This window comes from Empidonax traillii, unplaced genomic scaffold (assembly GCF_003031625.1).
Source record: "Empidonax traillii isolate 1590-97213 ecotype Southwest subspecies unplaced genomic scaffold, ASM303162v1 scaffold171:size1303362, whole genome shotgun sequence".
Classification (NCBI taxonomy): Eukaryota; Metazoa; Chordata; class Aves; order Passeriformes; family Tyrannidae; genus Empidonax; species Empidonax traillii.
Window position 1 is genome coordinate 581,983 of NW_020955364.1, and position 18,326 is coordinate 600,308.

The 18,326-nt window shown below is 45.0% G+C and overlaps 2 protein-coding genes across 3 annotated transcripts in view; one reads left to right on the top strand and one right to left on the bottom strand.

Moving 5' to 3' along the window:
- MXI1 (MAX interactor 1, dimerization protein) overlaps positions 1-9,684 on the top strand; it is a 58,218-nt gene extending 48,534 nt beyond the window's left edge. For both annotated transcript variants that reach the window (XM_027885728.1, XM_027885729.1), the window contains exons 4-6: positions 5,193-5,307; positions 6,483-6,654; positions 7,830-9,684. In XM_027885728.1, the coding sequence (XP_027741529.1) occupies positions 5,193-5,307; positions 6,483-6,654; positions 7,830-7,993 (451 nt within the window). In that variant the 3' untranslated portion in view covers positions 7,994-9,684. The remainder of the gene's footprint in view (positions 1-5,192; positions 5,308-6,482; positions 6,655-7,829) is intronic.
- A 5,913-nt stretch (positions 9,685-15,597) lies between these two features.
- SMNDC1 (survival motor neuron domain containing 1) overlaps positions 15,598-18,326 on the bottom strand; it is a 10,603-nt gene continuing 7,874 nt past the window's right edge. The window contains exons 5-6 of the mRNA XM_027885730.1: positions 18,092-18,245; positions 15,598-17,329 (exon numbers count right to left, since the gene is read on the bottom strand). Of these exons, the coding sequence (XP_027741531.1) occupies positions 17,192-17,329; positions 18,092-18,245 (292 nt within the window). The 3' untranslated portion in view covers positions 15,598-17,191. The remainder of the gene's footprint in view (positions 17,330-18,091; positions 18,246-18,326) is intronic.

Here is an 18,326-nt window from a genome sequence, read left to right on the forward strand (position 1 = left end):
ACTGCAGTTTTGATTCAGGCAAGAGAGAGCCCAGTTCCTGCAGTGGGAATTGCGTGTGTGTTGTACAGTGAGACAGCTGAAGCTATGAGCAAAAAGCACGCATAAATAAAGGCTTCCTCCCTGTGCTTTATATAATCAGAGTGGGTGATGTCATTGGGAGCTGGAGAGGAGAGCAGGCTGTGAAATTACAGCCCTCTGCAGCCAGGCAGAGCCAAGTGCAAGGGAGGGCTGTGCAGAGCAGGAGCCAAGCTTCTCTCTCACAGAGGCTCAGGATGGAGGGCCTGGGGGCTCAGGCTTGGAGGGGAGTGGTGGGGGTAGAAGTAGATAATCCAAATACAGTCCAAAGCTGTTGAACAGGCACAAAGGGAAAGTGGAGAGAACAGCAGGTGCCCAGTGGGCAGCAGTGGGGCTGCCATTTCAGGGTCCAGAACCTCTTCCTCGACATGCAGCCATCTACAGCTTGTGGATCCACTGGCAGGGCTGTGGGGCTGCTGAGTTCACTCATCATCCCTCTTCTGCCTCAGTCTCCTGGCCCATTGCAGCTCCTGGAAAAGAAGGGAAGGCATCCTCACTCTGCTTACCCTCCACATCCCAGAGGAACTTCCTTCTAGACTGCTCCTGGCCCTGCACAGGGGAGGAAGCAGAAGCAGCAGAGGGGCCTCTGTCCCAGCCAGAGTGGCCAGGTGGAATAGGATAAAAGTTGATCCTCAGTTCTTTGGGACAGGGCTCATGTTAGGCTCTTGTTTTTCTGAAGCCTCTCAAGTGCTTTACTCCTTTTCTGGCCATCCTGATGCCTTACATGGGAATCTATAATGGGAGTCTTCCCCCTCATCTAGATGAGCAGAAGGAGGCACCAGGCTGATCCCTTGGGAAAATGGAGGGCCCCCCTCCTTTCAAATTCTTCAAGGATTTCTTCTTAAGGACATCCAGCACCTACAATGTGCTTAGGATGCTCCTGTGAGAGCCTGGGTTTTTTTCCCAAGGCCACTTAAGCAGCAGAAAGGGCTCCAGCTTCTCCTGTCTCCCTGCAGCTAACATGCAAAGGCTTCAACCTCCACTGACTGGAATTCTCCTTCTGTCATCCTCTGTCTTCCTCAGGGTCAAGGCAGCGAGAGGCAGCAGCCCTTTGCACCAAGCCCGCGTTGTTTCTCTGTTATATAACAATATGGGCATTTAGACTTGTTTTTCCAGATATTGGCAGATGCGTCAAATATTGGCATAATCCAGTGGTTTACATGGAAAGCCGTCTGGCTCTGTCTGGAGCCTGCACAATGCTGGTATTTTCTTTGAACATAAGAGTCTGCAGCGTTGTCAAAGCAGTGTTGCAACAGAGTCCAGGTAAACAAGGGGAAAAGACCCTCCTATTAGGACCTGACCAGTAGAATTATAGCTGCCCAGGTGCAACTCCAGGACTTGATAAGAGAGATAATGGATCTGCAGTTGCTTTCTCTCTGATGTGGTCTTTTAGCTAAGTCTTCTGTGGTGCTTTTCAGAGAATCACAAAATCATTTAGGTTGGAAAAGACCTTCAAGATCATTGAGTTCAGCCTTTAACTGATCATTTACAACCGATCTGATTGTCAGCCACACCATATTCCTCAGTGCCATGTCCAGTTGTTTCTTGAACACCTGCAGGGACAGTGACTCCATCACCTCCCTGGGCTCCGGAGTTTTATTTCTGATGCCCCCATCAGTGCATCAGACCTGCCAGTGTGTGCTCTGTGGTTTAAGAACCCATCATGGTCCACTGGGGCTGTTGGAAGTTGATAGAGGCCAGGGACGGTGATGAGGTTAGATTTTAAAAATAAAAGGGTAAGGAAGGTATTGAACATTTTGGGATGGGGAGAGAGCTGGGGAAGTTGTTCAGTTTGGTCTCTAAAGGAAAGCAACGTGCTCATGTGCCGGACAGTTTACAGGCTTGGTAGCTCTTCCCTATCCCAGCTATACCAGGCCAGGCAGCTCCTGGGTAGCTCTACCAGTGTCATTCCCAGCTTTGAGAGGTGTCTGCAGGGCCTGGCAGTCCCTGGCTGCTGCAGCCTGTGCAGGGAGGCTGGCCTGCTGCTCTATGGCAGTGGAAAGGCCTGCACATTGCCCTCAGTTAGGCTGGGGTTAGAGGCGTGAATGCACTCATGCACTGCGATGGTGTTACAAGTCAACGTGGCTCAACTCTGAGTGCACAACGGGGAAAATCCAACAGCAGCACAGAAGTAATTGCTTTGGTCAGACCTCTTACAGAGGTTTGCCTCTGCTCAGCCAGCACCACCTGCCCCTGCAGTGTGCTTGCAGCCCAAGCCACGCCATCGTGAGTTTATCAGCTCACACCACACCCAGTGTCTTGGGCAGGTGTCCCCTCCTGATGCCTGGTGTGCTGGCAGAGGCCATCACCACTGCTGCAGGCACAGCCTTTGGCAACTGGCCAGCAGAGCCACTGGCAGGAGTGGCTTCTCTGAAAACCATCTGTGTGAGCCTGGGCTCTGCAGAAGGGTCCAGGACTGGAGGAATGTCCTCTTTGGGGCCACAAGTGCTGGGGAAGTAACACTGCCAGCTTTTTCAGTGTCCTCATGAAAGACCCTCTGACTGCTTTGTCCTCTCCCTGCCCTTGTCAGGGCCTTGTCAGAGCGCAGTAACTGTCTTCAATCCACCGTGGTCCTGGGGCACAATGGGAAATGTTTCAAGTGTCCAGGGTTTTTTTACGTGGCTGGACCTTGGCATATAACTTTCATCTGCTTAACATGGTTGATCTCGTTAGGTCTGCACATAGCCCCAGCCTTTGACGTGGCAGATCAGTGCCATGCTTTTAATCGCTGTCTCAGCAATCCAGCCAGTGCTTGCTCCTGCCCGAAGCTGATCACTGGTTCCAGGAATTGCAGTTCCTGGTGCAGCACCTTCCTCATTCCTGGTAAAACCTTCCGTGCTGAGACTGCCCAAAGCTGAGGCTGTAGATGTGTTGTCCATTTCTCTCTGAATTCAGGAGTGGACTGTGATACCTTTGCCATTGGTTAGATTTTGATTGCCCAAGCTTTTAGTTTTCTGTTACACAAATAATTCGCTTTTCACCATGGGCTGGGAGCTGCCCTTGCCCAGCAGGGCAGGGGGTGTCTGTGGTCCCTACCTGTAGCAGGTGCTGTGTAGCAGCCCATTCTTAGGTGGAGCCCCCAGATCTGTGCACACATTTTGAGTTCTACTTGAGCTGTGTTTTTGACTTGGGGCTGATCCATAGGTGGAGTGTGTGGCTGGAGCTCATACTTGTGCTGTGAAGAGACGCGTGCTGCTCTGTGCTGCAGCTTGGTGGCTGTGCTCTGACAGATCTGACTGGCCTCTGTTCAGGAAGTCTTTGTCATATCCAAAATGGGTTCAAAACCCAGAATGTCTTTGACCACAAGATCCTGCTCCTCTTCCTTTCTCTAGTTGCAAGAAGTCTGTCCAGTTTCCCAGGGGGTGACATGAACTATAGTGCCAGTGTGAACCAGCAATGCTTTTTCATTGCTTGCCCTATGGGTCATCATAGGACATGGGGCAAACACCTGTAGTGGGTGCACACAACTCCTCATGAAGCTCTACCTTGAAAATCAGCTTCCAGGTAGAAAAACTCCCCGTATCATTCATACGGGTTTAATGACAGTGGGATTTTGCCCTAGAGCAGGCTGAGAAGTAAAAGATGAGATTGATGTGATTACTGTTTTTTCAGTTTGATTTTTTGGATTATGATTTCCTTTTCCCCACCCCTGCATTTGTTAATGTTTAATGGAAAACACATGTTCTTCAAGGCCCTTGCTGGTCATATGCAGTCCTGGGACTGTTATTGAGACAGAATGATGGACCCTTCCTAAAGAGATTTATAGTAGAAACCGTGAGGAGCTCACTGCTACAGCATGGCCAGTGAACACTCCCCTGCACTGACAGTTCATCAGTAAAACCCCTGACCCTTCCACCCTTAATCATCCTTGCTTGTCACTGACATAATTGCCTGATTACAGACTCCTCTCCCCCACCCCTTTCAAACTGGGCGCAATAGTGCATTTGAAAAACAAATGGAAATGAACTGTCCCTGCTCTTTTTCTTCTTTCTTTTTTATTTTCCTTCCCCTGCATTGAGATGGATCAGGCTAAGATTTGGTTTCTTTGTGCATGAGCAGGCGCTGGGATAGGCTTTCAGGACTCTTTTGCGCTGGTGTTTCTTGCATGTGAATGGTGAAGCTGATGTCATTGTGTTATTGATTGGGATGACAACTTTGGACATAAATCATTAATGTCTGGGAAAGAGAGAGGGAGGGGAAAAAGGCAACACACACTTGATAGTTTTCCGTAAATCTGCTGTTCGTTCCTGCATACGTGATACAGAAGAGGAGACAGCAGAAACAGTTTTGCTGTGTAGCCCACGGATGATGTGTTTTGCCACTGCTTCCTGAACCATTTTCCCCAGAATGTGTTGCCATATTCTTCAGGAAATGGCTCATGTCACCAGCGACACTGTCATGCTGGAACTTGTCTTTGCAGATGTGAGTCAAGGTCAGAAGACTGCCCAGGGGAAGGTTTTTGGGTTCTCTCGTTCCCACCAACCTTGCACCCCCCCACCCAGCTGCATTTCAGTTCTGGGCCCAGGAGGGAGTAAGAGTGCAGTTCTTGGGAAGTTCCATCTCTCTAGTTCCTTTAAATGCCAACAGGGATTGTTTCAGTGTTTTGAGCTGACCATTTTTCTCACCGATGATCTTAATTTTATGCAAAAAAACCCAGTGTTTAAGTGAGTTTAGATCAGTGTTGAAATCAGCATACATCCCCAAGCCAGAAATGAACAAGTGTGCAGGGGGTAGCAGTCATTCAAAACCACTTTCACAAAAGTCCTTCTCAGCAAAACTGACAGCAGATAGCTCAGAGAGAGGAAACCCATGAGGTACTTGCATCAGTTGCCTGTGTGCCTTTGCCCCTGCACAAAGTTCATCCAGATGAGTCAGGTTATCAGTCCAGACAGCAAGAAAATAAACAGTGTCTGTCAGAGGTTAGCAATAAGGCAAGTATTGATGAGCAGCTGGTGTTTGAAGTGTAAATAGTTTAGTGGCAGTCTGTCCTGGTACCTGTGGGGAATCTTGTGATGTGTGGAAAACATGAAAACTGCCTTTGCAGTGGGGCAGTGGAGAAGGAGATGGCATTCCCCTGCTGGAAGCATGGCTCTGATTCTGCTCTTGTCCCCTTGCAGCCGAGCTCACCTCCGCCTGTGTCTAGAACGCTTGAAAGTTCTGATACCACTCGGACCAGACTGCACCAGGCACACCACGCTTGGGCTGCTCAACAAAGCCAAAGCACATATCAAGGTAAGAGCTGCTTTTCCCAGCTGCTTTCAGCGTGGGCTCTTGGGAAGTGCAATTCAATCGCTCACCCTTGGTGCCTCTATTGAAGGAGATTAACACCTTTTAAAAATAAATTAAAAAAAAAAAAAAAAGGAGCAAGTAAGCCTTGCCCTCTTGGTTAATCACTTGTCATTGCTACAGTCCCACATTGTTGGAAGAGTCCATAATGAACTCTGTTAGCTGTGGAAGTGATGGATTTGAAGAGCAGGGGTGTTGTTCTGTATTGTGATCGTTTGTTGACAGCTGCATCTCTTTAAAGAGGAACATACCTACTGTTAAATGACTGCATTTTACACGGGAAATGGAGCTTTTTTTCTGGTGTGCTACTGAGTTTCCACTGCCGAAGCATTAGCACAAACCACAAGCGTGTGAGACAGGGTTGGCTTGCTGGAGCTTCTTGTGTGAACCTGCCAGCCAGCCCAGCGCTCTTCTGGCTTCACTTTTGGCAAAGTGAAACGTGAAAAGAAAATGCAGCATTGTCAGTATCTGGGAGAGGCTGAAATACTTGGTTGCAGGTCAGGATATTGGGAGGGAAGATGGGTGATGAAGGAGAAAAAGCGCTGCCAAATGGACAGAGTTAGCCTGAAATGACTCCTTATGCAATGTGCTTGTCGTAGGAAACAAAGAACAGTGCTCTGGTAGATTTCCCAGCTGTGATCAAAGAAATCTGTAGTAGGTTATGTAAATCACTTACTGAATAGAAAACTGTCTCTGAGAAATCCTACTAAACCATGCAGTAAGGAACACAGAGCTCCCAGGGCACGTTTTTATGTTGGAGCCGATCATAACAAACCCTGGAGTGGTTTGTTTCAGGGAGTTGAGGCCCCTTCGTGGGCAGATGTGGTAATGCAGGTGTCTGATCCTGTGTGGAATGACGCACAAACTGCTGCAATTCACATCGTTCCCCCTGGAGGGGCTCAGTCCTCCGAGACTCTTTGTATTAATGGGTATGATTTATCAGCACTTGAGAGGTGGGAAGATGTGGGGAGATGGCATTGTGCTTGGAGACTGCGAGGCAGTTTGGTTCAGGGGTCTTGCAGCTTAAATCCTTCTGGGACCTGGGAAGGTCTAAGCAAGGCAGGTGGGAGGGAGGGAGAAAAGGATGAAACTAATTATTCAGTCATATTTGATCACATCAGAAACTTGAAGAGGCTGAGAGGAGAAGCCAACACCAGCTTGAGAACCTGGAACGAGAACAAAGATTCCTAAAGAGAAGACTGGAACAACTACAGGGTCCTCAGGAGATAGAGCGAATACGAATGGACAGCATTGGATCTACCATTTCCTCGGATCACTCGGACTCGGAGCGAGGTGGGTGTTGGCTGAACTAGCATGGAATCCCCAGGACTCCATGGAGTGAGAGCATGAGAGTCATCCATTTCTTGTCTCTCAGCTACTCTCTTCTTAGGGTGTTTGATGTTTAGGTTGCTCACACACATGCACACACACACACACACACACACGTGTATATGGAGAGTTTAGTATTTTACATGAGTTCTAAGTCTGGAGGAATTGTTGCTGTCAACTTGAGCTGATTTCTGTGGCATTGAAAGTGATGGTTAAGTTGAAACACCTATTTTGCTTTTTGGTCTACTGAATCTCTTGGCAACGCAAAGAGGAAGATGTAAGAAGATATTAATGGCACCGGAATGGATGCTTTACACACCTTCCCCCTTACCTTTTTTCCCCCAAGCTTCTCATAGAGTTCATCTCCTCAGATAAAACTGGCTGGAGATGATCTGAATGGCTAACTGAATTGAGATAACTTTCTTTTTTAAAAATATCTCTTCTGTGGAGAGAACATTAGGCACAGTAGATGGTTTGATATTTACTGACAGACCCAAAGATGCTGTGTAGTTTGGGTGTGAGTCTGTAGTTTAAAAAGAAATGCTTTGGAAAATTCCAAAACAATATGGAAACAAAGATACCTGGTTAACTAGATCTTTGGAACAGACACCTTGTTTCTAAGAAAGACTTGAAAAGAAAAATCCACTCAGCATCTATGAGAGTAACCCAGATTCCCACGGTAATGCATTGCAATACCCTGTAGGAGTGGTCCTGGCTTTGGCAATATAATGTCAAACAAGTAGCATGTTTGAGGGTAACTTCATGCTCCATTTTCCCTGTTGCCCTTGATTTTATCTGTTTCTTCTTGTTTTCAACACTGGGGTTGTAGAGGTACAAAGAAAGAAGTAGTGGAGCAAGTTCAGTGTGGGGGGTGGCTCACCTACACTCATAGTGTGGCCTGTACGTGGAGGAGTCAAACCCCTTTGCCAAATCCCTGTGAAAAACTCCAGTCTGGTATCTAACCTTCTTATAAGTCATGTCCACAGCCTGTCCCATTCTAGGGAGAACACTGAAAGTCTTTTTGCCAGTTGGCTGCTTCATTCCCTGTGCTGGGGGAGTCCCAGCAGCTTTTTGGCTTGAAGGGAGCAGTGGGGTGTGCGGTGCTCACCTGTGTGCATTTCTCTCGTTTTCCTTTCCAGAAGAGATTGAAGTGGACGTTGAAAGCACAGAGTTCTCCCATGGAGAAGTGGACAATATCAGCACAACCAGCATCAGTGACATTGATGATCACAGCAGCTTGCAGAGTATTGGGAGTGACGAGGGTTACTCCAGCGCCAGTGTCAAGCTCTCGTTTGCTTCCTAGAACCAAGTGAGACAACAGTGCAGGGCAAATGATTTCACTGGGGTGATCTAACTGAGTCCGAGATGCCAGTATCCTCTTTCAGAAACGACATATTGACAGCTAGTCCTGGAGAGACCTGTATATAAAGCTTTTTGGGTAAAGGAAGCCTCCCCAGAAACCCATATTTGTTCATTTGGTCATGTTACAAATCCCAATTTCTGCTGGCAAAAAGTTAGACCAAACACTAGTCACTTTGAAGTCAATGAAATCCGTTTGTTTCTGTGGGACCTGGATTTAGACCTTAGTGATGAAACACTTTGCTTTGAATTTATTTGTTTGAAAGAGGATACTAGAGACTCATTCCTCTCTTTCTGTCATGAGATCTGAGAAATGTCAAAATTTCTTACATTGCATTCAGGTTGAACAACCTAATTTAGGCCCTTTTGAAGAGCTTTGTGGTCCTAAAAGGACCGTATCCTGCAGTTTATCACAATCTAATGTACTAGGAAATCTAAGAAGGCTTAGCCTAGGAATAACAGTGACAATAATGATTAAGGTCTCATTCTGTGCCCAGAGGGAGAGGGGCGGCAAAGAGAGATGTTCAGGGGAGAACACCATTCAACTCAGCTTTCTGTTGGACATCATTTAAAAAGTGAGCACCTCTGATGCGTGGCTAGAGCAGGAGGTGCACACTTGTAATCTACCAGCACATGGTGGGCTGTCGTGCCTCGGGCTGTGGCACCGACAGTGGGTCTCCCGGTAGATGTGTGTTCGTACACAGCCAGCTGAGGGCAGAGCGAAACCAGCACACACGAGAGGTGACACACCAGAGAGTCATGCCCAGATACTGAGCCACTATGACCTTTTTATTTGAAGCGATTTTTTGATAAACATTTGTAAATGTGTTGGGAGGGAAAACACCCCAAGTCTGATGCGTCTTTTTAGAGCTTGTCCATATGAAACCTTAGATGTCTTTTATATGAATTTATGCCATGAAAAGATCTCTGTTTTGATGAAGCACTTGACCCAATGAAATGCAAAGATGCTTTTTTTGCCATGCACACAATGGATGAAGGCTGTGCTAGCTGGAAGAGGCCAGATTTGGTGGGGGTTTCTTCAGTTTTCTTTTTAGAATCATTCCCTTTGCTGACTTTTGAAGTTCCAGTCCAGTAGTTAACCTAGTTAAGCTCAGCACGTCTCTCATGTTAATGTAACGTTTTGACTGCACGTCCTGTTCCCAAGGGCCTTGCCATCCTATCTGTGCAGGTGCTGTTAAGAGCTGTTATAGCGAATGTTTTCTAATTTTCTCCGAGACAAGCATTCTAACCTGCACTTTGAGGGCTTTGCTTTTTTATTTTTTGTCTTTTTAATGGCCAGGATTATTTTCTTTTCCAAGTTTTAAAAACCTTAATAGAGTCATTGTTTGAAACTTTGTATATCCTTAAGTAATTTAACTACCCCTCATTACTAAGAAGAAAAAAGAGGAAAAAAATGCTTTATAAAATTCATAACTTATTGCTGATTTGAATGGGTTGTTAATTTCAGTCCTTTAGATTTTATTTTATTGTTTTAGGTAGGGTTGGGCAAAAAGAAGTAAAATAAAAAATAAAGACAACCATATTTAGCAGTGCAGTGGAATTGTGTTTAAATGTTAGCATATGGTCCCCATTAAAGTAGCACTTTAACGCCATTAAACATTTCTGTATCTGAAATGAGTTGTGTTCTTCCATCTTGGTCATTCGTATCCCTTTAGCCGAGTGTTTGTTCTTCCTGTGCCCTTCGATCCTGCGGTGAGAAGATCCTGAGTGAGTCTGCTGTAGACTTTTGCACTGTGATAAGTTGCCTGTATTTAAATATTCTGATGTTTCCCCCACTCTCCTCCAAAATTTGTCATCCCCTGTAAGAGGTACAACACACGTGCTTGAGTAGAGAAATAACCTTTCCATGAATGTAGTGAATGATTTCTGTTCTGTTTAGGGTTTTTTTAAATTAATTTGCTTACAAAGTCTGTGTCAGGTTGCAGTTGTTAAATGTGTTTTCACTTGTGTGTAGGTAATCCAGTGGCTCGGTCCATCTGTCCTTCTTCTGGGAGATTACCTGGCAGGAGCAGGAGTCTGCCACAGAGAGAATTGGGCTCTAGGTTAACAAAGGGAGCGTGAGGGCTTTCAAAGAAGAAATGCTGCTTGGATTTGTGTTTGGGGTCCATATAGTCTCTGGATGACACAAGGTTTGGGACAGCCTGAAGAGTGATGAAAAGTGGGAAACTTTAGCTCTAGCAAGGCTTTATTGATTTATGCATTATTCTTCTCCTTGGTAGTGTTGCCCACTGGCAGCCCTGGTGCTGAGCAGTTGAATACCAGTGGGATTTATTTATTGACGAACCTTTTTCTGTAGCTGTCCCAGCACCTCCTCCTTTCTGTTACTCCTGTTTGTTTTAAATGCCCATTTGGGAAAGAAATATCACAGCTGAGAAATACTGAAGTTCAAGGGGTGGAGAATGGCCACGTTCTCCTTGTTGGTATAAAACAGTGACGTGTCTGTGGTTGGAATAAATGTGTTTGAAGTGTTTGCTTGAATGCTCCAGGGCCAGTTTGGTATCTCCTATCTTTTCTAGTGTTGTGGGCTCAAAGGGTCCTTGTTAGCAAGTGCAAATACAGTGGGGAGAATGTCACAAGAGATGGACTTCCATCACCAACCAGTGGCAGCGGCTTAAAAATACTCCAGAGTCATCCCTGATGTGGCAAGTCAGAGTAGTCCTGTGTGCCAGATCTGCTTTAAGATCCCATCACTTTTCAAAGTGCCATCAGAGTTTCTACCACTCACCCTGAAATCTTGGAAAACGGAGTGAGTATGATCCAAACCAAGTCTGTCTTACCCTTTGGAAGTGAGATGGTCTCTCACATTACTGACCTTGTGAGAGGGATTCAGTAGAGCAAGTCTTTCCCCAGAAAAGGCCTCTCAGCAGCTTACTGTGTGCTTTGTCCAAACTCTGTCCTTGAGTTTTTTTCATTCACCCCAAAAGACACACTGAAAGGTTGTTACTGTTTGGGTTCCCAGCTCTAGTACTGTTTAATGCAGAGCTCTGTGGGATTTGGGCTGCTTCTGAGGCCTCGTTTGACTCTTTTGCAAAGTAAGAAGGCAAACCCTTCACTTTCAGTGTTCTCTGTGGCCCTAGGTTCTGCCCACCACGTTAACTCTAGTTTCATCCAGAATAACACTTATTCACCACATCATATTTGGGCATGGAATCACATTTTCCTTTTATCTTTGCAAAATTCTGTGAGGGCCTTTTATGGTTTGCTTTGTGCTTGCTGTTGTTTCTCTCATTTAGTTTTGTGTTTGTACGATAACAGAAACCCTAAATCTATTCTTTAATTTTGCAATAACATGGGGGCTTTTCCTGTAAAAACCAGAACTGGATGCCCTTTCCTGAGGCAGCTTCCCCACACACCAGGCACACATGCAGGTGCACGCACGGCTCCCTCTCAAGCTCATTCTGTCAAGTCTTCCCTCTGTAAATTAGATCCCCGGTGGGTCCCTTTGCTACAGACAAACCCATTAAAAAGACCATCCAGCATTTTCCTTCTTTTGACACGAGTGTATTACGGAATGTCATCTCGTGTCTGCAGACAAGGTGGAGATGACTATCTGGCTGCATTTGTCACGGTTATCCTGTGGTGAGTTGTCACTTGAAGGTCATTTTAATGTCCATTCCATTAGTGGCATGTCAGTGACGAAGGTGGTCTCAGATCTGGCTGTCTCAAGAAATCTGTAGGTCAATAGAAAGGGGGTTAACTACACAGACTTATCATTTCCCAGGTTTTATGATTGTGTTTTCCTTTTGTCCGCTTGTTTGCTACCATCTGGTTTTGGCCTGTGAGCTCCAGCCTCCTGCTTTCCTGCTCTTTGTTCTCTTGTACTTGCTGTTCCCTGTTCGTTGTCTGTGTTGCCCTGTTGAAACGGATGAAACATTTGGCTTCAGTGGAATTGGGATCCGTTCTATGTACTAAATGGAGATAGTAGTTCTTTTTTTTCCCCCTGGGTTCGTAAGCTTTTCTTGTGGCATATTTTCTGACACCAACCATGCATCATTGGAAAGAGAAATTGGGGTGAATGTTAAAAACCAGGACTTCATTCTGAGGTTAGGGAGGTGATAATAATGAAAAAGCCTGCAATAGCGGAATAAAGTCTGATTTTTTTTTTTTTTTTGCTGAGACTTTGTCCCTTGGACAGATTCTCTGGTGAATGATAAATTCTGTGACCTGATAAGTGACTGAAACTCCCCTGCATCAGCAATGCAATCTCTGAATTGTCCTGTGGGACCCTCAGGGAAGAGGAACATGTCCTTCTACCTCTTTGTTCATTCAGTTGGGGATAATACATCAGCACTGGGCCCTGCTTCTCTGCTCGTTTCCTCCTGCAAACAGGACTAATCCCTTTAGTGGCTGGAGGAAGGAATAGGAGTCTATGTGTGTTGGTATTATGGCTGTGCTACTAAATGTGTAGTATGGAGGGGTTCTTTTTTGGGTTGTTGCTACAACTGAAGTTGTTGCGCAAGGAGAGATGACTATATTGAGGTCCCTTCAAAAATGGCATGGATTGGGAATTGCTGAGCAGCACAGGGGGGATGGATGTGTGTGCTCATAGGGAGTAGAATCACACTGTGCCACTGGTGCAGATCAAAGGTGTGAAATGCCATATCCTTTTAGAAAGATCTTTGACATTAACCATGTTGTAAGAGCTGTGGGTAACAATTTTTTTTTACCACACTGGAAAAAACCCAGCCTCTTAGTCTGTAGTATGCCAATGAGGCCCAGAGCAAGCTGGTGGGGTGAGCTGGGTAGTTTGGCCTGTAACAGGTCGGTCATTCATCATCTTGGCTTGCAGTGTGCTGTGCTGCAGACATGTGATGAAGCTTTATTTTAATACAGCAAGGATACAGCTTCAGCAAGGATTAATTTTGATCTTGAGGGAGGTTGCATCAAAGTAAAATAAGCCATGAAGGAATTTAAAGCATTTTATGGTGGTTTTAACGTGGTGGTTGCTGGTCAGAATGTCTTGGACTACCAATACACTAGCTAGTGCTCAGTTCAGCTAAGGGAAGGAAATTATTTCCATTTAATCCCCTTTCAAAAACACATCTCAATTAATTGATTTGGATCTTCCAGAAGGCTTAATGGGGAAATACAGGAGGTCTTTCCTATTCCAAAGTGGTGGACAACTGTACCAAATAGCATCCAAGGCCCAGGAAATACCAGGTTCAGCAGGTCATTCTGACAGGTAAGGTGTAAAATGTAGCATTGCTCACATTCCTCATGGAGTGTCTCTTGGGGAAGGATCACCTTTCAGTCTAGGTGAGAGCAAGACATTTTTAGTCAGCATCCACTGTGGGAGTCACTGCAAGGTGAGTTCGGTGTAGAAAGGTAACGGCATTCCAAAAGGAAACAGTGTGAGTGCTTTTGTGTAGTAGAGCCTTCAGCCCAAGACCAGAGCTTTGCAGGTTGTGGCATGGATGTTCATCATCACCCCAATGTAAATGTGCCTCCTTATTCTGCCATCTAAGTGAAGCTTTTCAGGGCACGTGTAAAGATTAGACAAATTGCAACGCAAAGAGCAGCACCAGCTGCCAGGCAGTGATCCTTCTCCTGGGCCAGGCCCAGGAACACCTTCTATAACCTCAGACGTCGTTGCAATGCAGTGGTTGTGGTGGTGATTTCCCTAGACCCTGCCCCAGAGCTGATGCAGGTGAGTGGAACATCGGGGAAGCACAGAAGTTTTTATCGGGTTTGCCTTGTGAACATCTCCAGTACTGAATTGCAGTCTTCTCAGTTAAAGTGCTCTTCTGAATTTACAAACCTCTGAGACCAAACATCCACATAAATAAGTGACACAACACTCACTGGCATCGGGGGAGGCAGAAGAGAAGTGGATTGCCATGACCATGAGAATGTCAAGTTGCTACTCTTAAGACTTGTAAATACCAAAACTGACTGGAGCCCTCCCAGATTAGTGAATCAGGTTTATACTGGTTTAATTTCCTGGTCTCAGTTTGGACAGGATTGAGGGAATATTAGATAAACCATTTCCTGTAGGAACTTAAAGAGGAAATGTGGAGCCGGGGCTGTCATTTTGCACAGTACCCTTATCTGAAAGGCACAGTCAGTGTTCTCTGACAAGTATCTTTTCCATGTCGGTAGCTTCGGGGTTTTGCACTTTTACACTCGCTTTCCCTCTGTCATTTCAGTGTTTCCAGGAACTGTCTGCTTGTAGTAGGATTTGCTGGCACTGGGGTAGGTACTTCACGTGCAGAGGCCCAGAAGTCAACAAAGAGCATGCTTTCTGAAAAGTAAGGCTTCTTACTGAGTAGACCAGTTAACAGAACTGGGAAATACATTGTAAAAAAACCCCAACCAACCAAAACACCAGAAGCCAGACAATTCTGGGACACTTCAGCATTTGTAATATAAGGAACTCTGTGTTTCGGCAATTACCAGCATTGCTTAATTCAATTTTTTTTTCACAAGAATTTCTCAAGCCACTTTACTGTGTTCCAAAGCCAGACTTCACACAAACTGGCTCCATCCTTCAGATGAGGCAAGAGCATCAAAAAAAACCCTAAAGTGGTATAAGGAACAGCTGTGTGACCAGTGCAGCAGTTTTGGTGGGGCTTCTTTTTGGTGCAAGTTATTTTCAAGCTGTTTTCTCTTCATAGATAGCCCACAGCAGCCACAGAGGTGGTCTCCCTGTGTCCCTTATCCCAGGTAAGGTGTTCCAGTAAAAAGTATCAAAACCTTTCTTTCAGCACTTCTTTGCAGTGCCCAACAGAAGAGTTACAGCAAAGTTCACGAGGCAACGCACTTTGTAAGAGAGGTGACAGTAAGTTACTCAAAGTAAAGTAAAGGTCTAAGTCTCACTGAATTTTTTGAAAGGTTCAGCTAAAACCGAGTCCATGAGACCAGCTGGTCCTAACTCAGGCTTGACTGTCTCTTACCATAAGGTAGGCTCACACACCTAGTGCATTCTGCTGACTCTCTTCAGGACTAGTGAGCAAATAAATAGTCCTGGGATGGTCTATTTACTGTATCTGTTCCATTAGAAGATAAGCAGATGTAGTGCATGTCAGGTATGGATTAATCCTTTTTTTCCAAAGACTGCTTTCTGTTAAAAGAACAGGTGGAGTTAGGGCTGAGATTGCTTCCTGAAAACTCCAGTTCTGCCTATTTTGGGACGCTTCAGTTCTAACTGTTGGCTCAGTGAAAGGGATGCTGCAGCACAGCCGTCTATGAAAGACAACAGGTGACCTTCCTCAACAGTGAGCTGTCAGTGTGGCACAGGTGTCACCTGTTTAATGCCACTGCTGGGACATGTCTCTGTAGCTGCAGCACAACCTCCATTTACAAAAAGCAGAAGTAAGGGTATTTCACTCTTCAGAGGTTTTCTATGCAAAATTTAACCCCCCTCTTACCAGTGAAGATGAGGAATTAAGCAATATCTGCCTGATCTTGCTGCGTGTGCAGCAGGATTGACCCACTTCTGAGTATTACGTTCTGTCCAGCAGATTCTACCCCACCCTGGTGATTTATGTCATCATCCCCCCCATGTATACTTCCACTACATCAAATATATCCAGCAGATTTTAAACACTTTATTTAATAAAAGTTAAACATACAAAACTGAAATTAACACACTTTGTATTCATAAAAATCACCCTCTCCCATTATAGGGAGAGCCTTTTTCTATGTATGGATTCTAAGCTACCAGTTGTAGAGTTTAGCTTGAGTTGTGACTCAGGTAACTGATGGACGTTTCCACCAATCAGTGCATCAACAATTGCTGACGTGACCTGATCTAGTTAACAAATTACAAAATGAGCTACATTAACATAATATACAGGGAAATAATGGTCAGAATCAATGGACAAGACACACCTTTTATTTATTGGGGGAAGTAGCTGATGTACTCTTGTCCATTAACTCAGCCCTAGATTTTACAAAAATAATATCTACATTGTATACAGGGCTACCCATTAAGTTCTTTAAACACATTACGGGTTCAGAGGTGGCACCACTACCGTAAGTGCGAGACAAGTAACAGAGGAAAGCAAATCACAGAGAGAATACAAGAAAGCAAGAGCTTTTACACGTGGATTCCTGGATAAGACTGAAGGGGCTCAGCAGCACTGTAATACAGCTGAAGATACAATGGACACGGGGGCCAGTCAGTTATTTAAGGACAAACTCCAGACTAACCTTTACTCACTCACAACTAATAAGTGGGATCTAAGCATTCCTATCTGCTGTGCCACAGTTCTCCTCCACCGCACGGAGGAGGCCCAGGCACAGGGTGGCACTGTTATGTCCCAGGTCTGTGACTGTACCATCAAACCTACAAGATCTACAGGAGGGGAGAGGACAGCTCCTTTCCAAGCACAGCCGGTTCCACTCTCCAACTCTGATCCCTGGAGAGGGGGGGATTTTTAAGTACAGTTCCTTGTCCTATGGTTTTCTGGTTACATTTCACTAACTTCCTATTAAAATTTGACGAGTATTTAAAAATTGAACAAGAAAAAAACCCAACCAACAAGAAACAGCATCTCCTCTGCTTAACTTCAAGCACAGGAAATTCAGACTGGAATTAAGTTAAATTTATTGTTTCTAGCACGTAAGTCATCATTAGTAATAAAGATCCTATCAGCCCTGTTCTGCCCTCATTTACAGCTGTACATATCGATCTTCAGGGGATTTGTAAGGGAGGTATTTGAACTTCCTTAGCAATTCCATGTGACACAGAAGCTCTCTCCCAGAGCTGCAGCAGCTCTGTAATGCTGAGCGTGTCACAGACAGCACCATGACTACAGAGACCAGGGAGGCTGTTAAGGTGCCACTGTTATACCACCACTTCTCTTAAAGGGAAAAAAAGAATCCTTCACTACTGGTGTGAATGAAAGATTCCAGAAATCAAAGCTGCAAACAAATACTGCTTTGAGAGTAACAGGCAACAGCAGTTAATGGAAGTGTTTACCTGCTACAAAAGGTTTAATGGTTGGGGGGGGGGCAAATCAATAGCTGGAGATTTAAGGCTCGTAAGCTGAAGCCAAAGTGATGGTGACAAAATGGACTACTCACTATGTGCCAACAAATAATTTACTTTTAGAAAAATATAATGATAAAAAGATAAGTGTAAAGCCCTGCAGAGATGAAGTTCCACCTTTTACACCTGTTACTGAGGCATCAAATGCCTGACATTATATTTAGAGGTATCTTGATACTGTGTCATAGGTTTGTCTGCAATTCCACATGTTCCAACTCCAACTTTGCCAGTTACGCTCTCAGGGGAAGCAAAAATACTCCTCTTTACCTGCAAATAAAACAGAAAACACAATTTTTTAATAACTACTTGCTGGATTTTACAACAAGCAAGCAATCATTACCATTTGAAGTGTTTCTACATTCTCAACTTCCTCCCCTACAGACAGGCACAAAAGTTTCTAAAGGTTGGCTCATCCCTGACACACCAGCCCGTGAGGAAACAGAGCTGGGAATCTCCTGGCAACTAAGTACTGGATGTGACTGCAATACTCAAACCTTGGGCCAATAAATAAAATGTATAAAACTGACCCCTCATAAGGTGATTTCTAATAATGGTTCATAAAGAAAACTGAAGTTTTACCACTATGGTCTGGCAGCTCTTGGTCAAGCCGTGAAAGAAATGGAATAAGAACAAAAAAATGTCCTCACTGCCTCTTCTGCGCTACACCTGCTGTTCCAGGGCAGTTCCTCAGCACTGTGTCTGCTGGGTCAAACAGAGCAGGAAGCCAGGCTTGGAGGTTAAGGGGGACCCTCAGGTTCCAAGCTCCAACAAACACCACTGGCAGCTGGCAGTGAGTCCCACTCTCCCAGTTTAGTGCAAGCTCAGTCTCTTAGGCACAGCACTCCTCCAAAATCATCCAGTAAAAAGCCAGGCCTTTTAAGTGTACAAAACACCAAACTGCACACTTCAGAATCGCAAAGACAAACCCCACTTTACATCCCTTTATAAACCAGTTCCTCCTTTCTCCCAAAGTACTGCACAGAAGTCTATGCCCTGTTGTTATTCACATACTGACAAAAGCAAACCAACCTGGCCTTTTTTGTTTTTAGAATAGGCTCTGTTGTTAAACTGTTGCCACTTGACTTTCTGGTCCTCCCGTTCCTGTTCAAGTTCTTTAATTCTCTGAGCTTTTTTCAAAGCTTTCTTCTTTTTATACTCTCGTTGCTGGGCTATCATCTCTTTTCTGGAGAAAAGGAAAAAAAAAAAAAGCAAACACACATTTCAAGGTTGTTCTCTTTCCTGTAACAAACTAAACCCCCTGTAA